The sequence below is a fragment of the Esox lucius genome, chromosome 25 (assembly GCF_011004845.1).
Source record: "Esox lucius isolate fEsoLuc1 chromosome 25, fEsoLuc1.pri, whole genome shotgun sequence".
Classification (NCBI taxonomy): Eukaryota; Metazoa; Chordata; class Actinopteri; order Esociformes; family Esocidae; genus Esox; species Esox lucius.
Genome location: NC_047593.1, coordinates 11553688 through 11578495, shown reverse-complemented (window position 1 = coordinate 11578495; position 24808 = coordinate 11553688). Strand labels below are relative to the sequence as shown.

Genomic DNA, 24808 nt, shown 5'->3' with positions numbered 1-24808 from the left:
AAAGCCCCATTCATTATGCCCCCTAAAATCTATCACAACCCCCCCCTTAAGTGGAGCGCAAACGGCCCAAAGGAAACACTCAAATTCTTTGCTGATATAGTTTATTATTAGACAGATTCCAGCCTAAATCATCGACGCCAAGAGGACGTAAAGTCCGCCTAGCTCCTGACGGAAAGGTTGGGCGATAAAAAAAAAAATCACATCCCACCCAAAACCTAGCCATTCTGAGTCCTCGCCAGTACAAAGAATGCTTTCAGAACCTTCTGCTGTGTTCCTTTTAGGCCCACCTCACACAGCCATGTTCTATAATACTCCCACACATACTCAGATTAAAGGGTAGATAAAAACAACATCTGCAAACCACACAGCCATCATTTCATTCACCCTTTCCAACTCTTTAACAAATCAAAACATGCACAGTGAATGCCTTTGCTTGGGTTAGATTGACTGACCCCCCCCCCCCCCCCCCCCTTTTAGGCAAGTGTGAGGATGACTGACGCAGCAAAGGACGAGGGACACAAGGGATAAGGTGCTGTTTTGGTCTGACCTAACTGAATCCATGGCCGCGTGGGTGGAAGTAGACAAAGAGGGGGTCTTGACCGTTGGTTGCGGATGACAGTTGGACCCACGGCGACCATGGGAAACAGGAAGTCTGGGTTACTGTAGGGATGCAGAGCATAATCATTTCCAGGCTAAAATAATCCCTGTTATCGTCTCTCTGGGGTGTCTGTGTGTGCCTGGAGCGAGCACTTTTTAAAAAGTTTTTGTTTGTGTTTCTAAGCAAACTATTTTATGGGGACTAAAATGTCCCCAAACCAAAATGTATTACTAATAGGGGAAAACAATTTCTGTGCCTGTTTTGTAAAAGCCAAAACAATTTTAGGTTGTGTTTTCATTAAAGCAAAATGTATGCATTACCGCTTCGGTTTAGGGCTAGGCATTCGGGCTAGGTTTGGTTTAGGCATAAATGTTAGATTAACAAGGTTATGTTTAGATTGAGCTTAAGGTTAGGCTTAAGGTTAGTGTTTAGGGATAGAAGTTGTAAAAGGAGAGTATTAGAAAGCCCAATCAACTTTGGTGCCCTAATTTAAATAACTTAGTCAATTTGTGTGTGTGTTTTTGTGTTCAGGGTTCAACCAGTTTGGCTGGACATGAATAAGATAGATAATTCAGGGCAAAACTAAGCAATGTTGTATGACACAGCATTTCAGCTCTTAACGCGCTGCGTAGTTTATGGCCAGCTCTGAAACCTGAACGTCCCAGACATGTCTTCAACATGGGTTTTGGAAAATCTTTGTGGCAACAGCTGGTCTCCATGTGTGCTCACAGGCTCGCACACAAACACTTGACTACCTGAGCGAGTGACGAGCATGCAGACATAAACACACACACACACACACACACACACTGACAGGCTATGCTGCTAAGTGGAGTCCCATAGAGAGACTCAAACATACATGCATGTATACGAATTGTAGTGCTCGCGCGCGCACACACACACACACACACACACAAATTTACAGTTGATGTACACATTTACAGTATTGGTATTGTAACTATACCCAGGTAGACAAGTAGAGTTTAGAGTGCAGATAAATGCAGCTATTTAGTTTGAAGGCGGTTTGATGTGGTGAACCTAGTCTCCTCATGACAAATGACTAGTTGCTGTGGGCCACGGCACGGGGAAAGAAACCATTCAGGTTGCGGTGTCTGGAGCAGTGGGTCAACACGCCCACAGATTCTCCTTTTTCCAGGCATCGGACCTGCCTTGGACGAGGACGCCACGTGGGTCAAGAAATCAATTGGCTACGCTGGATTTCATTTAGTCATCCACCCCTGGGCAGCCTGCATTCAGAAAGGTCAACCGAAGACTCACAAAGACCACAGGGTGCCTCGTCTCCACACCAAACCTAAAGGAAATCCGTGCACACAGGACGTAGCAGATTTAAAGATGCCTATTCAAATTATAAACAGTAAGTATGCTTTGGTGGGTAACCCTTCATGGTATGAGGTCCAGTGTGTTTCAGGAACTCCAGGGCAGTGGGTTCCACTTCCACTTTTGAAACACTGCACACACAATCCAGTACATCACATGCTTTGGATAGAACAGTTTTCTTTTTTGTGCTTTGTATCTACAGTGACTGGGTGTTTTAGGACACCTTTTATCAGTGATACAAGTGTCTCTCTTAAGAATCCATAAGTCACTAAACAGCCCCAGCTGTCTTATCCGGTCATACATTGCAGTGTGTTCTGGCTTATTTCCTAGCCAGAGTCAAGGCTTGTTGATGACAGAGAGCCCTGGTTAAAACAAAGCTGATGCTGGACACCGGCTGTTCTGGCAGAGATCCCCTCTACACAGCCAGGAAAGGACTGTTGTCCATGGATACGGTTGCCACAACAGCATCCGCAGGAAATGCTCGAATGTCAGGGTCTGAGAGGGCCAGGGAAAGAGTCAGGGGATGTTGGAGGGGCAAAGACAGAGTCAGGGGGTGATGGGAGGGGTGAGGGCAGAGGCAGGGGGGTATGGGAGGGGCAAAGGCAGAATCAGTGGGTGATGGGAGGGCCAAAGACAGAGTCAGGGGGTGATGGGAGGGCCAAAGACAGAGTCAGGGGGTGATGGGAGGGCCAAAGACAGAGTCAGGGGGTGATGGGTGGGGCAAAGGCAGAGTCAGGGGGTGATGGGAGGGGCAAAGATAGAATCAGGGGGTGATGGGAGGGACCCAAGGCTGCAGGCTGCTTGTGATGGAGGGATATGGAAGATAGATGTTGGCTGAGTGGGGGTGATACACGTGCCTGTGATACACAGTCTACACGCGCCTTCACTTCTGTGAAATAGAACTTTAACAGCCCCGCCTAATCCTGCTTTGGAGACAGGGGAGGATTGTATGAAATGCTATGAATGGTCCAGTCATCAGTTGTGGCGATTCAGACGTCCAATGACGGAAAATAAATCAAAATACTTTTGACTGTGAGCGAGACTATGTGAGGAATTTTAGCCCTCACCGCCGGTTCATCAAGATATGTTCAAAATGTACGTCTGATTGTGCCCTAGTTTGTGGCAAGGGGGTGAGATGGGCAATATGACAGAATTGGCTAAATATTTTTCTTGCCTTGAGGTCATCTAAACTAACAGCCCAAGGCAGAAGGTGCTTTTTGGACTGAGAAAAAGGGGGAGATAAAAAGCAAAGCCATAAACCTCAGGAAATGGATCCGCGTTCCAACCCACACAGGAAGTGCACAGATCAGAAAAACCTTGCAATACCATAGAGATGGAGATTAAGTTTCTGATTGGTCCACTAGCTCAACCAGGGTGTGTATAACAGCTGTGCTGTATGGTTGATTCGCATGTGACACAATCAGCCTAATAAAATAGATACGGTATAACAGTGCCTGTTCGGTAAGAAAAAAGTGTGCCAGGAGTTACATTTTCTGAGCATGTGATCAAAAAACTATGGGCAGTAGCTAAGTTCAACTATTATAATTGTAACAGATTTATTTATCTGAATTAGAAAAAAATATTGAGCTTTTTAAATGAGATTTCGTTTGATAGATATCATAATAGCTAATTCGTATTGCACTGCTCTACGGCTGACGGGATGGTGGGTAGGGTGGACCGTAGAATATGTGGGGAAGGTAGAATATTGTCTGTAATGTCTGGTGTATTTTCAATATACAAACTATATTCTAGTGTTGTGTCACATTCTTTATGCACCCTTTCCTTAAAAGACTATAAACACTATAAAATATAAACGTTCTTTTTTTTTTGCTGGTTAGATGGAATCAAGAGAAACCGAAAGAGAGGAGGAATGAAAGACAACAATGACTGTGATTGTTTTTCCACCAAATAACATGGTTGTATTGGGCCGGCTGCAGTAATCATGAAGCCAGACTAGAAGGAGGGCAATGGAGAAAACACTTGTTACTTCAACTCACCAGGTGTTCAACCCACCAAAAGGTGGCGCCAACACATTTTTTTCCCCCTCAAGGTAAGTCAGCAAATTAATTGTGTCATTTCACCTGAAATACAGATAGGAAAGAAAAGTACGCATACAAATCAGATACAGATGGCACAAACATATTTCTGCTTCAAGACAAAACTGCTGTCTTTGATACAGTGAATCATGAGATGCTTATAGTCTCAAGAACTTGCCTGGATTTTCTCGAACAGCACTCCAGTGGTTATACTCTCATCGTAATGAAAATAATTCCTTACATTTGGCCATTATAAATCCAACACCGCCAAAGTTACTCAAGGAGCCCAACACAATACAGGAAGGAACCCTGTGCAAGGCAATTCCTTGGTGGGGCGTTGGGATTTAATCTTGTGAGCAGAGATTAGAGTGCCTCCTACTGGGCTTTCAACAACACTTCCATCAGTATCTGGTCTCCCATTCTGAGAGTTCAACTGGAAAAGTAAAACTGGTGTTTAAAGGGGCAATAGGCAATAGATACTGTACTACTAGCATAAACACAAGCAAATATGACCAGTAGACATCTGCAGTTAACGTTTTAAGTGAATGTTTAAAAAAAAAAATGTTGTGCCTGCTTTATTTCCCATTTTAAACTTTCTTGTCAGACCAGACTGCATTGACTTGCAATCTCCTTATACTCGCTTTAGACACTCACAGTACTATCCTTCCCATCCTAAACTTCCCTGGAATAGCTAGTACAATTCCAGTATTGTGCGATAAGGGAAGACCAGGAGACATGTCATGTTAAGGGTCTGCGCCCCATTTAATATAAAAACACAATTTATTCAACAATCGACCAATTTTACTCCCCCAGTATAGTGAAGTATTTTTCTTTTACATCTATAATTGGTTATGCATACAGTTTTTTCAACGTATTGTAAATATTTAGACTAATCTAAGTAGTTGCTTTATTGCAGGGTTTGTAAAAATATTATAAAAAAGCATCTTATTATTGTCTGACTAATGTTGCTGGACTTTGAACTTTTGTAGGTGAATGTGAAACATATTGTAAGATGTTGGCTGCAGTTAGATTAGCACAGTACATTTATAATCATTTATGATCAAAATACCTGGCCAAGCCTAACATGGCTGCTCAAAATAAAGAGTGAGAGTTATTGGGGTAATTTACATCCCATCCTTGCCAAGACAAGAGGTTGTCGCAAAATTTTTTGAACAGTTCCTCAATCATTCAATCAAATGTATTATATTAATCCCTTGTTACATCAGCAGTTATCACAAAGTTCACATAAAAATACATAGCCTAAGACCCTAAATAGCAAGCACTAATATGTACATTGACTAGGACAAACCTCCTGGAAATGTCAGAACTGAGAAAACAAACAAGAACCAGTTTATGAGATGTGACCAGTCCTCTTCTGGCTGTGCAGGGTGAAGATCAGAATACATTTACTTATGAAGTCACATTGTTCTTTAAAATATTGACTGTACATTTTCAGTGAACAATTAGTAAAAAAATACAGGTATGAGCAGTGCTGTGGACAGAGTTGACAGAGAATATCTAGATTACATAACTAGATGGACTGTGGGAGCTAAGTCAGGCAAATCGTGTAATCATTGATATCCATAATCATATAAAAGCAGCTGCTTTCCAAAGCAAGTCTAAGATCGCTCCCCAAACTATAAGATATAAAGTTAATCATTATCTTTTCATCCAACTTAGATACGTTTTATCTGAGACATTTTTGTATGTACTGTGTGCAGTAGATTTTCTACTAATCACACTGTATACTGCAGAATTGAACCAACAAAATTAGGAAGTTGTTTAAAGCTTTAACTCTTAAGGGGAGTGCTCCTAATCTCAGTTTGTTACCTGTATAAAAGACACCTGTCCACAGAAGCAATCAATCAGATTCCAAACTCTCCACCATGGCAAAGACCAAAGAGCTGTCCAAGGATGTCAGGGACAAGATTGTAGACCTACACAAGGCTGGAATGGGCTACAAGACCATCGCCAAGCAGCTTGGTGAGAAGTTGACAACTGTTGATGCGTTTATTTGCAAATTGAAAAAGCACAAAAGAACTGTCAATCTCCCTCCATCTGGGGCTCCATACAAGATCTCACCTCGTGGAGTTGCAATGATCATGAGAACGGTGAGGAATCAGCCCAGAACTACAGTGGGGAGAACAAGTATTTGATACAATGCCGATTTTGCAGGTTTTTCCACTTACAAAGCATGTAGAAGTCTGTAATTTTTATCATAGGTACTCTTCAACTGTGAGTGATGGAATCTAAAACAAAAATCCAGAAAATTACATTGTATGATTTTTAAGTCATTAATTTGAAAATGGGTCATGGGTGGGTATTCCAGCATGACCCAAAACACACGGCCAAGGCAACAAAGGAGTGGCTCAAGAACAAGCGCATTAAGGTCCTGGACTGGCCTAGGCTGTCTCCAGACCTTAATCCCATAGAAAATCTGTGGAGGGAGCTGAAGGTTTGAGTTGCCAAACGTCAGCCTCGAAACCTTAATGACTTGGAGAAGATCTACAAAGAGGAGTGGGACAAAATCCCTCCTGAGATGTGTGCAAACTTGGTGGCCAACTACAAGAAACGTCTGACCTCTGTGATTGCCAACAAGGGTTTTTCTACCAAGTACTAAGTCATGTTTTGCAGAGGGGTCGAATACTTATTTCACCCATTAAAATGCGAATCAATTTATAAAATTTTTGACATTCGTTTTTGCCGGACCGCATAAGCAGAGCCAGCTAAGAAGAGCAAATGTCTCTTACTGAGTGAGTGAGTGACTGATGGACTACCCCTTGTTAAATAGCTATAATTATGAATTATTCCGTATAGACAAAAACTTTGCTGGCTAAAACTGTTTGTATCTACATTATGGTAAGCCTGAAATAAAACAGTTTATTGCGACTGTTTCTGGTGGATTTTCAAAGTACGCATCCGTGCATGCGTTTTGGGTCAGGATAGACAAACACATTTGCTAGCTTTACAACATAGTTAAGATATATTAAGCCTTAATTGAAACTGTATACAGTTATATTGCAACTGTTTCTGGCATGGAATAGTACATCTTCAGTCTCGCTAGCAATTGCTCAATTCTTATGATTATTCTTAGGAATTTAATAGATTCTAGTAAGCCTATTTAACACAATCCTCAATGGAGTTCAGCGACTGCTGAAACTGGTAATGCTGTGGCGTAGTGGTTAAAGACAGTGCCTCTCATGTGGAAGACCTAAGTTCAAATTTATTGAGAGCAACGACATTCATTAATTATTTCTGGTAGATTCCACAACTATTAAAATGGCCAGTGGCAAACTACACTGGCTCAGGAGCCGGAGAGGGTGAATCTCTTTATTTAGAATTCCCTGAAGCACTTTGGCTGTAAAATTCTGGAGAGTCAAACATCTATTTTCCACATCCAGTATTGTCAAATGTCTTTTGACATTTTATTTGTCATATTCATTTGATCACCTGCGCAATAACTTCCACTTTCCAATAAACTAATATTTCAGGATGGGCAGCTACTTCTATTACTTCTTCATGATGTCTGGTTCCTTCCATCAAAATTCTACCATTCCTTAAGAAATCTGACCAAACATTGTACATTCATGGCACTTCTAAAGTTTTTGCTCAAAGGCCCGCAATGCACATCTCATATATCCCAAATTTACATTGGTCAAAAGACACACTTCATCAAACATCATTAAAATAGATGGCACGGTGTCCAATAATGTTCCTGCCACGTCTCCTGGTTTTACTGAGGTTAAAACCGGCCTCATCTACAAAAAGTAGCTCATGTCCCATGGCATCTGCTTCTAGTTCCATCACTCTCTGGACAAGACAAAACAAATGCAACACATCAGGCCCATGCACAGCACTACAGTATGCACTTCCAAATTCAGAACCAATGACACTATAGCTTACCTGCACATAGTCATATCGCAGTTGCTTTACACGTTCTGTGTTTCTCTCGAAAGGAACTCTGTAAATTTGCTTCATTCTCATTCTGTGGCGCGCAAGTACACGACTTAGTGCAGAAATGCTTACACTGTGTATATTTTGAAAGATGGTGTCATTATCAATTATGCGCTGCTGTATTTTGTGCAGTCTTATTGCATTATTGGCAATCACCATGTTCACTATATGGGTCTCTTGCTCTGGAGTGAACATTCTTCCTCTGCCCCCAGCATCTGGACGTCTAGCAATTCTGTAAAGTAACAATTTCAGTATTTTTGCATGTATGGTATTGTTGTGTTTCTCATTAGAGTATGGCAGTGCTACAAAGTACTTACCGATTCTCATTTCGAAATGTCCTAATGATGCTTGCCACAGTGTAGCGGCTCAAATTAGGCTGAACCCTTTGGCCAGCTTCCCTCAGGGTCATCCCATGGTTGATGACATGGTCCACTATTGTAGCTCTGATGTCATCAGTTATTCTATTTCTTACTCTTCTTACCCTTCCTCTTTCCCCTCCTCGTCCTCTTCTTGCTCCTCCTTGTCCTCTTCCTCTAACTTCCTCTAACCCTCTAGCTTCTTCAACTCCACGTCCTCTTCCTCCAACTTCTTCACCTCCATGTCCTCTCCCTCGGCCTCCTCTGCCTCCTCTGATTCTCACTCTTCTCACTCTTACTGCTCCTTCCATTGTACTCCACACAGACAGCTTACCTGTGGCTTATTTATAGTGCTTAGGCTGATTGCAAAGTGAACTAATTATCTAAAACAGTTTTCACATATGAAAGTGAGCCAGACAGTTGGCAAAATGGTGTTAATGATAGCCATACATGTGTATAATTTTGCTAGGAGTGTTGTGAAATTTGGTGATTGAGTGTAAGCAGTGAGTTGTGTTTAAAGTTCTGCAAAAAGAGTGTTGTGCAGTGAATTGTGCCTACAGTTTTGCAAAGTGTGTGTAACAAAATTGCTAACTGAGTGCAAAGCAGTGTTTGTGCTTTTAGTTTTGCAAACTCAGTGAGTGGTTTCGCTATACGTATTAATAGTTTTAGAAATTGTACTACAAGAATCACGATTAGCGCTTAAGCATTCAGAAAAAACTGTAATAATGAGCCAAGTTCAAAAGATAGTTTAATGAGTTTGGTTTTCTTAAACAATGTTTGAAATGTATGTTTTATTTTAAAGAGATAGTTCCACCCCAAACAAAATATACTAAACTGGCAGCACTATATGTTAAATTAAGTTAATACTACATGAATATACAAAAATATTTCTTCCAGAAAAATAAAATGAAACTTAAAGTTGAACCAGCTCAGCATGGACGATAAACTCTAACACATATTTAGAAGGGTTCTATTTGGAACCTTACTTGTCTTCCAAACATTCACCTAAGAACCCTTTCTTTCATAAACGGTTATGTTAATACAAAAGATTTTTAAATAGAACTGTTTGCTCAATTAAGAACCCTTGTCTTCCAAAAAGGTTATTTTGTTTAGGAGTGCAGCAATACAAGCATTGTTAGGATCATTAACATTTTCTGATTGTTAAGCATGTTTTTCAAATGTTTTAGGTTAATCTGCAACAGTACAATGATCTAAGGATGTTTACTGTTGGAATAGCAAAGTCCACGTAAAGTCATGTATAGTAGAATGGCATCCAAAGGGAATTTGGCAATAAGGACTTGAAACCACAAATTCAACTGATTCTGGGGAACTAAATAAAGATCCTTATAGCTAAAATCCATCCTCAACTATCCTCAACCATCCTTAAAATTCAGTTATTAATTTCATAATGATAGTCTATACCACTGAAATATTATTTTCTTGTATACATTGGGTGGTTCATTGCCAACAGCTTCATAAGGCACCTCAGTTTTGTGGTATATTTACAATATACCACAGCTAAAGACTTTATTCAGGCACTCCACATTGCATTTTACATAAGAACAACCATTAGCTGTGGAATATTGGCTATATATCACACCCAACCATGCCTTATTGGCTATATACCACACCCAACCATGCCTTATTGGCTATAAACCACACCCATCCATGCCTTATTGGCAATATACCACACCCAACCATGCCTTATTGCTTGATTAGACCATTTGTTTTTGGAACCTCATTGTGTGGAACAGTGTCGAGCAGTTTTTCTAGCCAATCTAGCAATTATATAGTTTTTGTCAAAGTCTGTTTCTGCCTTCTCTCTGATCCTTTGTTTCTTCTTTAATATGTCTTTGTCCTCTTTGAACTGTTCCACTTGACACATCAGATCATCTATCTGTTTTTGTTTTTCTTGTAGATCAGTGTCTTTCAGATTCAGTGATTGCATTAGTTGTTCTAACTCAGATTCCAGATCTTCCTTCTTATTTATCTCTTTTTCATATTCTTGCCTCAGTTCCTCCTCTCTCCTCTGGATGGCTCTCTCAACTTGTTTATACATTTCATTAGTGTAGCAGTCCCCTTTATTCTCTTTCACCATGGCTGAGACTTTTTCCATCAGCTTCTTCACTTGCTCACTGTTGTCCCTGTTTTCGTTGTCGAAGACATGGTATCTGTTCCCACATGTCTGAAGGAGCTGTTGTAGATCTGCTCCTGCCTTGTTGATGAAATATTCAATGCTCTTATCTTTTAATTTATCTCCCCAAGTGAACAGAATCATGGTGTGTCTTACAGCTGCCTCTCCAAAGATGTCTTGGATTTTTGCCACAGCATTCTTCTCTTCCTCTGTTAATCGACCAATTTGGACAACGAGCAGGAAGACATGGGGTCCAGGGGAAGAGAGGGCGATGCACTCCACCAGTTGGGTTCTTACTGAAGACTCTGACAGTTGTGTGTCAAAAAGACCAGGTGTGTCAATGACTGCAATCTCTGCTGCACAGCTCTTCTCACATCGTTTGGTAACAGACTGGGCAGCACAATCTTCTTCAGAAAATCCTTATGCGCAGGAAAATCTAATTCAGTCAATGGATGCAGCATGTGACGACATGTTTAGCAAGGGACAGGATTGCCTGTGACGTTGATGAGGTCCTGTGGCCTGACCATGCCCAGAGCATGATGCTGAGGCAGAATGATTTCAAGACATTGCTTGCTATCGATCTGCTGCACATTTTGTTTGTGACTACATTTACACTCACCTAAAGGATTATTAGGAACAACATACTAATACTGTGTTTGACCCCCTTTCACCTTCAGAACTTCCTTAATTCTACGTGGCATTGATTCAACAAGGTGCTGAAAGCATTCTTTAGAAATGTTGGCCCATATTGATAGGATAGCATCTTGCAGTTGATGGAGATTTGTGGGATGCACATCCAGGGCACAAAGCTCCCATTCCACCGCATCCCAAAGATGCTCTATTGGGTTGAGATCTGGTGACTGTGGGGGCCATTTCAGTACAGTGAACTCATTGTCATGTTCAAGAAACCAATTTGAAATGATTCGAGCTTTGTGACATGGTGCATTATCCTGCTGGAAGTAGCCATCTGAGGATGGGTACATGATGGTCATAAAGGGATGGACATGGTCAGAAACAATGCTCAGGTATGCCGTGGCATTTAAACGATGCCCAATTGGCACTAAGGGGCCAAAAGTGTGCCAAGAAAACATCCCCCACACCATTACACCACCACCACCAGCCTGCACAGTGGTAACAAGGCATGATAGATCCATGTTCTCATTCTGTTTATGCCAAATTCTGACTCTACCATCTGAATGTCTCAACAGAAATCGAGACCAGGCAACATTCTTCCAGTCTTCAACTGTCCAATTTTGGTGAGCTTGTGCAAATTGTAGCCTTTTTTTCCTATTTGTAGTGGAGATGAGTGGTACCCGGTGGGGTCTTCTGCTGTTGTAGCCCATCCGCCTCAAGGTTGTGTGTGTTGTGGCTTCACAAATGCTTTTCTGCATACCTCGGTTGTAACGAGTTGTTATTTCAAAGTTGTGTTGGCTACACAACTAGACTGAGAGACCATTTAAAGGCCTTTGCAGGTGTTTTGGGTTACAGTTTTTTTGGATTGCTTACACACTAAAATTAAAAGTAGTACACTATTAGCAAAACCTTACACTCAAGAAGCAAAACATCAGCCCATATTTGCACAACTATAAGCACATTGTCAACTTCACACTTGTTGCAAAACTCTGCACACAGTGATTTGCAAAACACTAAACACACTTAACATACATTACACACAAACATCTATCATGAAGTCACTTCCTTAAAATACCAAAGCACTGACTTTAAAATTACCACACCGTCCAACCAATTGGTTCAACACAGTCATCAGGTGTGCAAACACCTGTTTGCTTAATTGAAGACACACCATTCAGGTGTATAAGCTCTATAAAAAGCAACAGGTGAGTTCATCGGTTTTCAAGCACAATGGAAAGAGTCAGAGAAAGAGTAAGACGAGGAGAACGAGGAGAACGAGGAGAACGAGGAGGTGGACAAGGAGGAGGAGGAAGGGGAGGAAGAGGAATCAACAGAGGAGGAATCAATAAAGGAAGAGGAAGAGATGGAGGCCATGCTGGAGGTAGAGGTAGAGGAAGACAAGAAGGTGCTCAAAGAGGACCGAATCTGACAAATGAGATCCGCGCAACACTGGTTGACCACGTTGTCCACCACGGCCTGACGCTGAGGGAGGCTGGACTGCGAGTACAGACAAATCTAAGCCCATACACAGTGGCAATTGTGATAAGAACATTTCGACTGGAAAATAGGTATTGTATAAATATCATCATATCAAAAACATCTGCACGGTTTCAGTAACTGCTTACAGTACTGTATTTGCTGCACTATCAGCACTTCTGTTACCTTTTCCTGTAAAATTACTGTACTATTGTATACTATTTTTTTTTTCTACATAGGATTGAGGGTCAGGAATGACAAGGGGGAAGGCCTCCTATGTTCACAGAACAGCAACAGAGGGAGATAGTAAACATGGTTTTGGCCAACAATGCTATAACACTCAATCAGCTCCAAACTAACATTGTCAATAACCACGCCAGTTTCAACAATATCCATCAGGTCTCAACATCAACACTGGCACGCATCCTAAATAAAAACATATTCAAATGAAGCAAATTTTTCGAGTGCCTTTCGAGCGCAATTCCGAAATGTTGAAATGACTGCAGCATAATTATGCAGAGGTATGTATTCACTTTAGCAGTGTGATCTTGCATACTGTCTCATAATCTTTTACTGTAATATGTATATTACATCTACACTGAACTAAACAATTTTGCCTGACACTGTTCTTCAGAGAGTTTTACGAATGGATGGAGAGGAGATCCAGCATGAGTTCATTTACATAGATGAGGCTGGGTTCAACCTGACGAGAACACGAAGGAGGGGAAGAACCATCATTGTCCACAGGGCTATAGTCAACGTCCCAGGGCAACGTGGGGGTAATATAACACTCTGTGCAGCCATTACACAGAATGGGTCCTCCATGCCCATATGGGCCCTTACAACACAGCACTCATACTTACATTCTTGGACCAAATGCACAACATAACAGCAGCAAATCAAATCGATCATATGCAATACATTGTTGTCTGGGAAAATGTGTCTTTCCACCGTTCTGCTCTGGTTCAGAACTGGTTTCAGCAACATCCACATTTCACAGTCCTATATCTTCCACCATACTCTCCATTCCTCAACCCTATAGAAGAGTTATTCTCGGCATGGCGGTGGAAGGTATATGATCTCCGTCTCCAGGTTGAGGTACCCCTCATCCAAGCCATGGAGGAGGCCTGTGACCAGATGGAGGTAGCAGCAATGCAAGGATGGATTCGTCATTCAAGACGTTTCTTTTCAAGGTGTCTTGCTAATGACAACATTGCCTGTGATGTTGAGGAAATTCTCTGGCCAGATCCAGCTAGGACGAAGAGACAATGTCTATATTTTTATTTTTACAGTAAACTCACAGTACAATACGTAAAGTGACATTTTGTTACAGTATTATGAATCTCCATGTCAACATTTTGGGCGTGTTGAGAAATGAATGAGTTTCTTCAGTCTGCAACATTGGTCTTGTGTAGTGTTTGGTGTATTTACATTATATTTGTACTTTGTTGATGGTAGCCTACTCTAATCATGGGGAAGTAGAAGTGCTAAAAGTGTTTTAGGTTTATCACAGCAGAGTGTAACTCGTGGAAACAGAGTATAGTAATGTGAAACGTGTGTGTTTCATATGGTAACAAAGTGTGGTTTGTAAACAGAAGTGTATAGTTTTTACAAGAGTGTTTAATTATGCAAAGGATCGGTAGTGTTTTGCTAATTGGGTGTGTGGTTGTGCTTATTGTGTGTAGTGTTTTGAAAACACGGGCCCTGTTTTGAAAATCGTGCTTAAGCAATCCAAAAAAACTGTAATTAGCTGATTAGAGTGTGGCACCAGGTGTCTTCAATATTGAACCTTTTCACAATATTCAAATTTTCTGAGATAATGAATTTGGGGTGTTCATTAGTTGTCAGTTATAATCATCAAAATTAAAAGAAATAAACACTTGAAATATATCAGTCTGTGTGGAATGAATGTATAAATTATACAAGTTTCACTTTTTGAATGGAATTACTCAAATTTTATGACCAGCACCTGAAAATGACAGGGAACAGTTATACAGTCTCCTTGTTAAAAATGTAATGAACAAATGTTAGCATAATATCATCATCCTACAAATTGAAAATATTTCATCCATTCGAGGTTAGCTAGAGCATGGTATCTTTCATATATACACAATTTTCATGATTTTGTCTCTGTACGCCACCACGATGGATTTGAAATGAAACAACTGAGATGCAATTGAAGTGCAGACATTCAGCTTTAATTTAAGGGGTGGAAAAAAAATATCGGACTATCTCTCTGATGGATTTTTTTGACCGGATGTTGTGGGTTCACAGCAACAGCTTTCAAATGCGAATGCCACACCTGGAATCAAGTCCAGACCTTTTACCTGTTTCATTGATAAAGAGAAAATGAAGGAAAAGCGCACACCTGTCCATGAAACAGCTTTTGAGTCAATTGTCCAATTACTTTGGTTTGGATGTGAATACCCTCAAATTGAAGCTGAGAGACTGCCCTTTAGCTCATAATCATTATTTAACTGTTACTTGAACAGCCAAAATAACAAACTTGTGTCAGTGTCCAATTGTTTCCTGACATAACTGTATGTTAAACACATTAAACAATAGGAATATAAATACCATTTTACAGAATTGTTATAATAACTTTTTAAATCCTTTTTGTCTCACATTGCCACAATTCTTCTTCAAACCTCAGTGAACACATTCTATACATTTTGTCCGAATACACGGACAGGGGAGAGGATCCAAGCGCAGAGCGCTATGTTTAATCACAATCCAGAATCCAAAATGCAGACAAAACAGGGCAAGCAAATGTCTGTACACAGGCAGGTCAGAACAGGCAGAGGCACAGAAGGACTAGAGCGGAATCAAGGTGAAAATACACACGGACAGGCAATGGTCTGGTACACCGAGAAACCACTGGAATCGAGTAGACAAGAAAGGCTCAGGAGGGTGGCGAAACACAATACCTCACTATGAGTGATACAAACAGGACTGAACTATATACAGTAGGAACTGAGAGGGACAGAAGAACAGAAACACAGTACCTCACAAAGGACGCTACAAACAGTACTGAACTATATAGGAACTGAGAGGGGGTGGAAGAACAGAAACACAGGCGAAACTCATTAAGAATAACACAGGTAAGCAGGCTACGTTCTAAACAGAACAGAAACAACGTTACAAAACAAAATCAAAAACACACAGTCAAACCCAGCCCTCACACAATTATCTCATACAAGGAAGCTAAACTATATTTGTGCTTGGACATAGGTAGAAATATTTACAAACACATTCTCTCTTTGCATTACATTCACATTACTTTGCTCAGCAATATATACTACCATTCAGAAGTTTGGGGTCACTTAGAAATGGGGTCAATAATGTTATATAGGAGATTCTCGGCAATTGCTTACATGGAATAGACTTCATTTCTCAGAACAAGAATAGACTGACGAGGTTCAGAAGAAAGTACTTTGTTTCTGGCCATTTTGAGCCTGTAATCGAACCTACAATTGCTGATGCTCTAGATCAGCGTTTCCCAATCCTGATCCTTGGGACCCAAAAGGGTGCATGTTTTAGTTTTTGCCTTAGCACTCTCACACCTGATTCAAATTAAAGACCTGATGATAGGTTTATTATGTCAATCAAGTGTGTAAGTGGTAGGGCAACATTTGAGACAGGTGTGTGAGTGCTTGGGCATAAACAAAAACGTGCACCCCTTTGGGTCCTGAGTACCAGGATTGGGAAACACTGCTCTAGATACTAATCTAAAGGACAGTTTCATTGCTTCTTTAATCAGCACAACAGTTTTCAGCAGTGCTAACATAATTGCACAAGGGTTTTCGATTGAATACATAGGCATTTAAAATTATAAGCTTGGATTAGCAAACACAACTTGCCATTGGAACACAAGACTGGTGGTTGCTGATAGTTTGAACAATAGTGTACCTTTTGCCCTATCTTTAGCCCTACCTTTGACAAATGCAGACAACATGCCTTCGCTCTCGCAACAATTAGAACTTAGCATAACAAATGCTCTCCACGTTGTCTAGCTGTGTACTAGCATGGCTAACGCTAGCTTCATTGGCAAATCTCTGTTCTATTTTTACATAAAACAGTCTAACATTGCATTATTTTAAATATCAACATAAAACTAGTGTAGTCAGTAAACATATATACATTCATTCAAGTTTGTTTTCAGTATTTTACCTGATAGGTACTATAAATGTACAATAAATGACGAGACAACTTTCAATTGTAATTAAGAAAGAATGATTTTATTCAAAAACATGCATGCCACAATTATTGGCACCCCTACACTTAGTACTTTGTGCACCCTCCCGTTCCCAAGATAACTGCTCTGAGTTGATGAGGTGGAAGAACACAGAGGAAGGCCGAATCTAGGACCCTAGAAATTCTAAGGTCATGGTTCGCAGAACCCCCCCACCCCCCAAGAGAATTTAAATTCCATAATTAAATCAATATATTTAAGGATTCAGAGAGTAAAAACTAAATTATATAATCATTTTGAAAGTAGACATGTTGAAAATGATCTCTTGACAAACCATTCTCTATATCTGTCACAGTTTGTCTTCGTGGTGTGTATGCAAAAAAGGAGAAGAATGCAGGGAGGCAGTCAAAGTATTTGTATTACGTTCCTCTATCAAATGAGGTAGCACTCAAATAGCGCATAACAATTGCGCACAGCAAATCCAGAACAAACTGAACATAGAACAATACCACACAAAGACACCCGGAAACACAGGAACTTATATATGCGATCTAATGAGGGAATGGACACCAGGTGTGTGCAATAACAAGACATGACAGTGCCGTGGGAGGAGGAGCGGCGTGGCTAGAAGGCCGGCGATGACGTGTGCCGAACACCACGTCGGGAGGGGTGGCGCGCGTCCTCCACATAGAGACCATAGACTGTATATATAATGGACGACGCCCTTTCGCTCTTTTCCATTGGTGAAAAATGAAGCCACCAGTGTCCTGATACGGCGCTGACATCTTGGACTTGCGTCTGCGCAGATAGAGATCTTGGGACCAGTTCTGCGCAGTAGTTATGCGCAGTAGCGAGAAGGAAGTAAAGCCGTAAAGCCGCGAAATCAACGGCCCCACCCCTGTGCCCCGCCCTCACTCTCCAGATCGGTTAGCACAATGTACTGCAGAACAACCCATTATGTCCGTGTGAAATTATATCAATTATAGAAATTTAGAGATTAAATGTAAAGTTCCAATCTCCTCAGTCCTCCGAAGATTCAGTGGCTCCTCGGCTCAGATAGCTGTCAATCACAGCTGTGAATCACGACGTCACACCACCGTTTTTAGAGCATTAAATAACTAACTAAAAACAAACTTATTTTAAAAACAAACTCTTGAATTTACATTAGCGTGATACAAACTACAGTAAATGACAGGAACCAGCTTCGGAAAAAATATATTTGAAGGGTAATTTAATTGTTTAGTTGGTCTCGCGTCCCATTGAATAACATGGGGAAGGCAGGGTTTATGACCTATACTGGGACCACTCACCAGGGGGCGATCGAGACGTTTTGGCTTCACTTTTCAGGGCTTGTGCGGCACGCTTGATAGAGACCAACATTGGCTCTTTGAGCACTTGAATCCATACAAAACTCTACCAAGATAAAAATTGAAAAGTTAATCACAATAGGGGAAATACATTACAAGAGACTGTCAATTATTTGTTTCTGGCCATTTTGAGCCTGTAATCAAACCCAAAATTACTGATGCTCCAGAAACTCAACTGGTCTAAAGAAGGCCAGTTTTATTGCTTCTTTAATCAGCACAACTGTTTTCAGCTGTGCTAACATTAAAAAAAAGGGTTTTCTAATGATCACATGGCCTTATTTTTATTTATGGCATATACTGTATGTAGCTAGAAATATACATTTTCTAAATAACTTATCTTTCAACAAAGTAAAGTGTAAAATTCATGCAAAGTGATGCAGCACTCAAAAACCTCAAGAATGTTTGTATTTTAGTTTGTTCCTGCTGCTTCCTATTCTATATCCTGTCAACACTGAGAGATTCAGAGGGCTGTGATGGCTTGCCAAAATAGTACAATTTTGTAGGGAACAGAAAATTGTTGTCCTAAGCAGTCTTTCAGAGATTTGGCTGTATAAGCTTAACAGAGACGGAAGAGAAAGTACTGAGGTGCAACATTCACATTGTTTGTTCTCAACCAGAGCCAGCTGTCTGCTCTTTCACCTGAACATGTCAGATAGTATGGAGGAAGCATCAGTTCACATGGAAGAAGCAACATCCACTTAACCAATGAACCCCGTAGAATATAAATGTAACAGACAACAGCTCAGGTAAACTATTAATACTTATGCGTGGTGGAAGAAGAATAAGAGGAAGATCAATAGCTGTAGTCTCAGATGAGATCAGAGCTACTGTAATTGAGTACTCAGTACTCAGTAATCATGTAGTAAATCATGGTCTCTCAATGAGAGAGGCTTGTCAGAGAGTGCAGCCAAATCTGGAACGCTCAACAGTGGCATCTATTGTTAGAGTTTTCCAGCAAACCAACAGGTAACTTGTATTCTGCAAGTGTATTTGACTGAGTTGCACATTACAGAAGTAAATAGACTTGTGTGTTATTGCTTTTGCATATCTGCTTAGGACTCAATGGTTACCTCACACAGATGGGAGAGGAAGGATGTTCACTGATGTGCAGGAAACTGCCATTGTTGATATGGTCATCAGAAACAATGGCATAAAACTCACTGAGATTCCAGACTGAGTCTTGGCAGACAATGTTACTTTTGCAAATACTATCAGTGTAAGCATAACAACTATTTCTAGAGTCATGAAAAAACATCAGGTAAGGATGAAAGATGAAAGACAACTTTTTAGGTCATGTTTACTACTGTAACAGCTTATGTTGCCTTGTGGATTTATTTTAGAGAGTCATGGAGATTGAAGGCAGGCAAACACCCCACATTTTCATCTTTGTAGATGAGGCAGGTTTCAACTTGGCCAAAACAGGGCGACGAGGAAGGAATGTGATTGTGAAGAGAGCCACAGTGGATGTCCCAGGCCAGAAGGGCGCCAGCATCACAATGTGCGCAGCAATATCCACTGATGGACTGCTGTTACACAAACCACTAATTGGGCCATACAGCACTGAACGTCTCCTTGCGTTCCTGCATGACCTCTATAGAAGGGTTGTGCTAGGTGAGGAAAGGGATGGAGAGAAGAAATCAGCCAACATTTATAATTGTATGGGACAATGTGGCATTTCACCACTCCCGTGCAGTCACCGAGTGGTTTGCAGCCCATCCCAGAATGGTGTCACTTTTCCTACCACCTTACTCTCCATTCCTCAACCCCATAGAGGAATTATTTTCCTCATGGAGGTGGAAGGTTTATGACCATCATCCACATGATCAAATATCCCTCCTGGATGCAATGAATGCTGGATGCCTGGACATATCAGCAGAAGATTGCCAGGGATGGATCAGGCATGCCAGAAGATTCTTTCCTAGGTGTATTGCCCTAGATGACATAAGATGTGATGTGGATGAGAACCTGTGGCCAAATGGAGAAGACCGAGTAGATTAGCATTACTATTGTATCTTTATCAGCAGATGGTGTGTATACGAATTCTTGTATTTTGGAATTACTCAGTGCAAAAAAATGTATATTAATAAAATATATTGAAGCATTCTGCATCATGTATGATTCATTCCAGTAACATATTGCAGTGAATTATAAACAGAGATGTGTCCTTGTTTTACACAAGAAAACATTGTAAAATGCTACCTGTTGTTAGTGTTTTTTAGGTCATTGTTTTGTGGGTGACAAAGTGTGTTTGTTGTCTGTCAACCTTTGCTAGTGTTCTGGAAGAATGAGTTGATTTGAGACATGTATGAAGTGATTTGGTAGTTTTAGTGCATTTTGAAAGTGAAATGAACTGCTGTGCCGAGCTGAAAGTTGGTTTGGAGAACTGTGTGAAGAGTTTTGAAAAAGTGACCTAATTATTGGGGAATGTGTCCTAGCGACTGTAAAAAACTGTAAGCCATCAGAAAAAAATTTAAATAGTACCCACAAAACACTAGTCTCAATGTCAACAGTAAAGAGGCGACTCCAGGATGCTGGCCTTCTAGGCAGAGTTGCAAAAGCCATATCCCAGACTGGTCAATAAAAAGATTAAGATTAAGATTGGCAAAAGAACACAGACACTAGACAGAGGAATATTGCAAAAGAGTGTTATGGACAGATGAATCGAAGTATGAGGTGTTTAGAAGAAGAACATTTGTGAGAGGCAGAACAAATGAAAAGATGCTGGAGGACTGCTTGATGCCATCAGTCAAGCATGGTGGAGGCAATGTGATGGTCTGGTGGTGCTTTGGTGGTGGTGAAGTGGGAGATTTGTTCAGGGTAAAAGGGATCTTGAAGAAGGAAGGCTATCACTCCATTTTGCAATGCCATGCCATACCCTGTGCACAGCACTTGATTGGAGCCAATGATCTCCAACAGGGCAATGACCTAAAGCACCGCTCCAAACTATGCAAGAACTATTTAGGGAAAATGCAGTCAGCTGGTATTCTGTCTATAATGGAGTGGCCAGCACAGTCACCATATCTATAACCTATTGAGTTATTGTGTTTTTCCTTTTTTTCCTTTTTTATTCTACTGCATTTTTATGTTTTTCTTTTTCTTTGTAAAGAACATTGAAATACTTCTATGTATGAATTGTGCAATATAAATGAACTTGTTTGCTTGTGGGAGTAGCTTGACCATCTGTTATGTAAGAAGTGCCCATCAAGCCAATCCAACTTGTGGGAGGTGCTTCAGGAAGCATGGGGTGAAGTCTCTTCAGATTCCTAGTAAAATATAGTTGAAGACACTGAATGTAACTGTTACTTAGTCAACAAATACATCTGTACGCTGTTTAATTTGAAATCCAGTTAAATGCAGTAATCACTTCAATGAAAGTAATGAAGGTGGGATGCATGTTTAAGGTATTGGGATGAAACCTGCATTTTTACCACTGACCTGCTTCTTTCACTGGGAGTGGCTTGACATTATCTGGCCGATTTTAAAGGATTGAACTATGAACTGCATTAGGTGAAAGTGCAACTGTAAAGTGTAATTGCCAACTATCAAAATAAATATCAAACAAAACCTGTGCATGCAACTTGTATTACAGGAGTTACATGTCTTACGGATAAAGGGACAGGATACCTACCAATGGTGTAATGTCTGTAATGTACGCATTATATACAGACCTTACATGTAATTTTTATCCCAGAACAAATTGCTTGTTATTGATGTATTTAAATGATGGACCTAGAAAAAATGTATACATACTGTACACCAATGCAGCTACTGTTTTTATGGCAACTGTTCAGATGGTTGCTGTAGGTAAGCTGCAAACACAATTGAAGTTGAAAACCACCATGCAATAGAAACATGAGAATACATAAACTAAGTGATTAGTAAAGCAGACTTAGAAATGTGTGCCAATTTATTTAAAATAAGAAACTGAACGTACATATTCAAACATTGTTTTAAACAATTATGTTCTATGTGGCGTATTGTTGTGCGTTGCATATTACATATAATAATAGCTTTTGAGTTTTTTGCTTAGGTACAGTTTCTCTTTTTTAGGGTAACCCTACATTGATCATACAGTTGTGCTTATTAGTTTGCATACCCTGGCAGAAATTGTGAAATTTTGGCATTGATTTAGAAAATATGACTGATCGTGCAAAAAAACTGTCTTTTATTAAAGGATAGTGATCATATGAAGCCATTTTATCACATAGTTGTTTGGCTCCTTTTTAAATCATAATGATAACAGAAATTACCCAAATAGTCCTGATCAAAAGTTTACATACCCATGAATGTTTGGCCTTGTTACAGACACACAAAGTGACACACACAGGTGAAAATGGCAATTAAAGGTGAATTTCCCACACCTGTGTCTTTTTCAATTGCAATTAGTGTATAAATAGTCAATGAATCTGTTAGCTTTTATGTGGATGCACTGAGCAGGCTAGATACTGAGCCATGGGGATCTGAAAGACCTGCGTAACAAGGTAATGGAACTTATTAAAGATGGAAAAGGATATAAAAGATATCCAAAGCCTTGCAAATGCCAGTCAGTACTGTTCAATCACTTATTAAGAAGCGAAAAAATACAGGGATCTCTTGATGCCAGAATAATTTTTCGAGAAAAACCCAAAGGTAACCTCAGGAGAAATACAGGCTAATCTGGAAAAAAACGGTGTGGTTGTTTCAAGGAGCACAATACAACCATACTTGAACAAAAAATAGCTGCATGTTTGAGTTGCCAGAAAGAAGCCTTTACTGCATCAATGCCACAAAAAAGCAAGGTTACAATATGCTCGAAAACACCTTCACACGCCTCACAGCCTCTGGCACACTGTAATTTGGATTGACGAGACCAAAATAGAGGTTTATGGTCACAACTATGAGCGCTATGTTTGGAGAGGGGTTAACAAGGCCTATAGTGAACAGAATACCATCCCCACTATGAAGCAAGGGGGTGGCTCACTGATGTGGGGGTGTGTGAGCTCAAAAGGTACAGGAAATCTTGTGAAAATTGATGGCATGATGAATGCGTCATGTAATCAGAAAATACTGGCAGACAATTTGCATTCTTCTGCACGAAAGCTGCACATGGGATGCTCTTGGACTTTCTAGCACGAAAATGACCCTAAGCACAAGGCCAAGTTGACCCTCCAGTGGTTACAGCAGAAAATGTTGAAGGTTCTGGAGGCGCCATCACAGTCTCCTGACCTTAATATCACAAGCTACTCTGGGGAGATCTCAAACGTGCGTTTCACGCAAGACGTCCAAAGACTTTGCATGAACTGGAGGAATTTTGCCAAGACAAATGGGCAGCTATACAACCTGCAAGATTTCTATTAGATTTCATAGACAACTATTACAAAAGACTGCACAATGTCATTGATGCTTAAGGGGTCAATACAGAGTATTAAGAACTAAGGGTATACAGACTTTTGTCAGTTAATCTTTTTCTTTGTTGCCATGTTTTGTTTTATGATTGTGCCATAACCTACACTTGAATATGAATCCCATAAGAAATAAGAAATAAAAGACATGTTTTGCCTGCTCACTCATGTTTTCTTTTCAAATGGTACTTACATTACCAATTCTCCAAGGGTATGCTAAATTTTTAGCATAACTGTATAGAATTAAACAGACTGTACATAGGGGTTGAGTCATAAGTGGAGTCATTGGGTAAGTTGACCCATCCCTGTATTTAGACAACTGTACACAATTTGTACATGTGACCATATATTCAGCGAGAACCCATCATTTCTAACTGGAATTGATGAAGGAAAATACATTGAAAAAGTGTTACTTTTTTTATTTTTGTAAGTATATGTTTTTGTCAAAGTAATTTTTTTACATGCCAGGTATAATGCCTATTAAATCAAAGCAAATTTAACTAGGTCTAAAAATATGTATCATACCGTTTAAAAATTTTTTTTCGCAAATAATTAGCCCTCAATTGCTAAGCTAGGCACTTTTTCCCAAAGTGGTGGCAGTGGGGCAAGATGAGCCAAAGGCTCTGGGATAGGTCGAACCAATGATTTACTTTGCCCTACCATTTCAATGAAAAACTGCAAACCAAAAACTGTGAATCCCTGATTGGTCCTTTAGTAAAATAAGAATTGTTCAAATTTCTGAACTATTCTCTTTACAATGTTTGAAATTACAAGAGGAACTAAAGGAGGGAATATATGTTTACTTACAATTTAAAAATGACTTCTTAATATTTTATTAAAAAAATATACATTCTTTCATCCTCTACAACAACTCGTTTTTATATTGCTTCATGGAAATAAGCAAGACTGTTTGGAAAGGGAGAATGGATTATTAAATTATATATAAAAAAGGATGGGTCAATTTATCCCCAGATGGGTCAACTAACCTCTGAGGGTAAATTGAGACACAGGACCACTTCATTTTAGCAATCATATTTTCATGGCCCTTTTTCATAGTAGCATTCTTAAAAAATACATAATTTGTTCAAAATAACAAATATTTACAATGTAATAGATTCATGTACAATTGTACTATTGAACAGATGAATCATGCCATTGAATGGCAGCCATCTAAAGCTTTACATGGCTTTCCAAAATAAGGAGCAAGAGTTTTGAAATCCAGCATTAACTTCACCATGACACCTTGCAAACAGTCCCTGCAACTGAAATACTATTGTCTTGTAAAACATGTGTGTCTGGAATATCATTGTGTGGCACAAGGTAGATTTCTATTTTTTTTTTCA

The 24808-nt window shown here is 40.0% G+C and overlaps 1 protein-coding gene and 1 long non-coding RNA gene across 2 annotated transcripts in view; one reads left to right on the top strand and one right to left on the bottom strand.

Moving 5' to 3' along the window:
* Nucleotides 1-10020: 10020 nt before the first annotated feature.
* LOC105021050 (GTPase IMAP family member 7) overlaps nt 10021-24808 on the bottom strand; it is a 20481-nt gene continuing 5693 nt past the window's right edge. Inside the window, exon 4 of the mRNA XM_034290909.1 lies at nt 10021-10806. Coding sequence (XP_034146800.1) covers nt 10021-10806 — 786 coding nt within the window. The remainder of the gene's footprint in view (nt 10807-24808) is intronic.
* On the top strand, nt 12399-13774 carry LOC105021042. The gene is made up of 3 exons (XR_828789.5): nt 12399-12617; nt 12765-13046; nt 13160-13774. It is a non-coding gene; the product is annotated as an uncharacterized LOC105021042 (long non-coding RNA).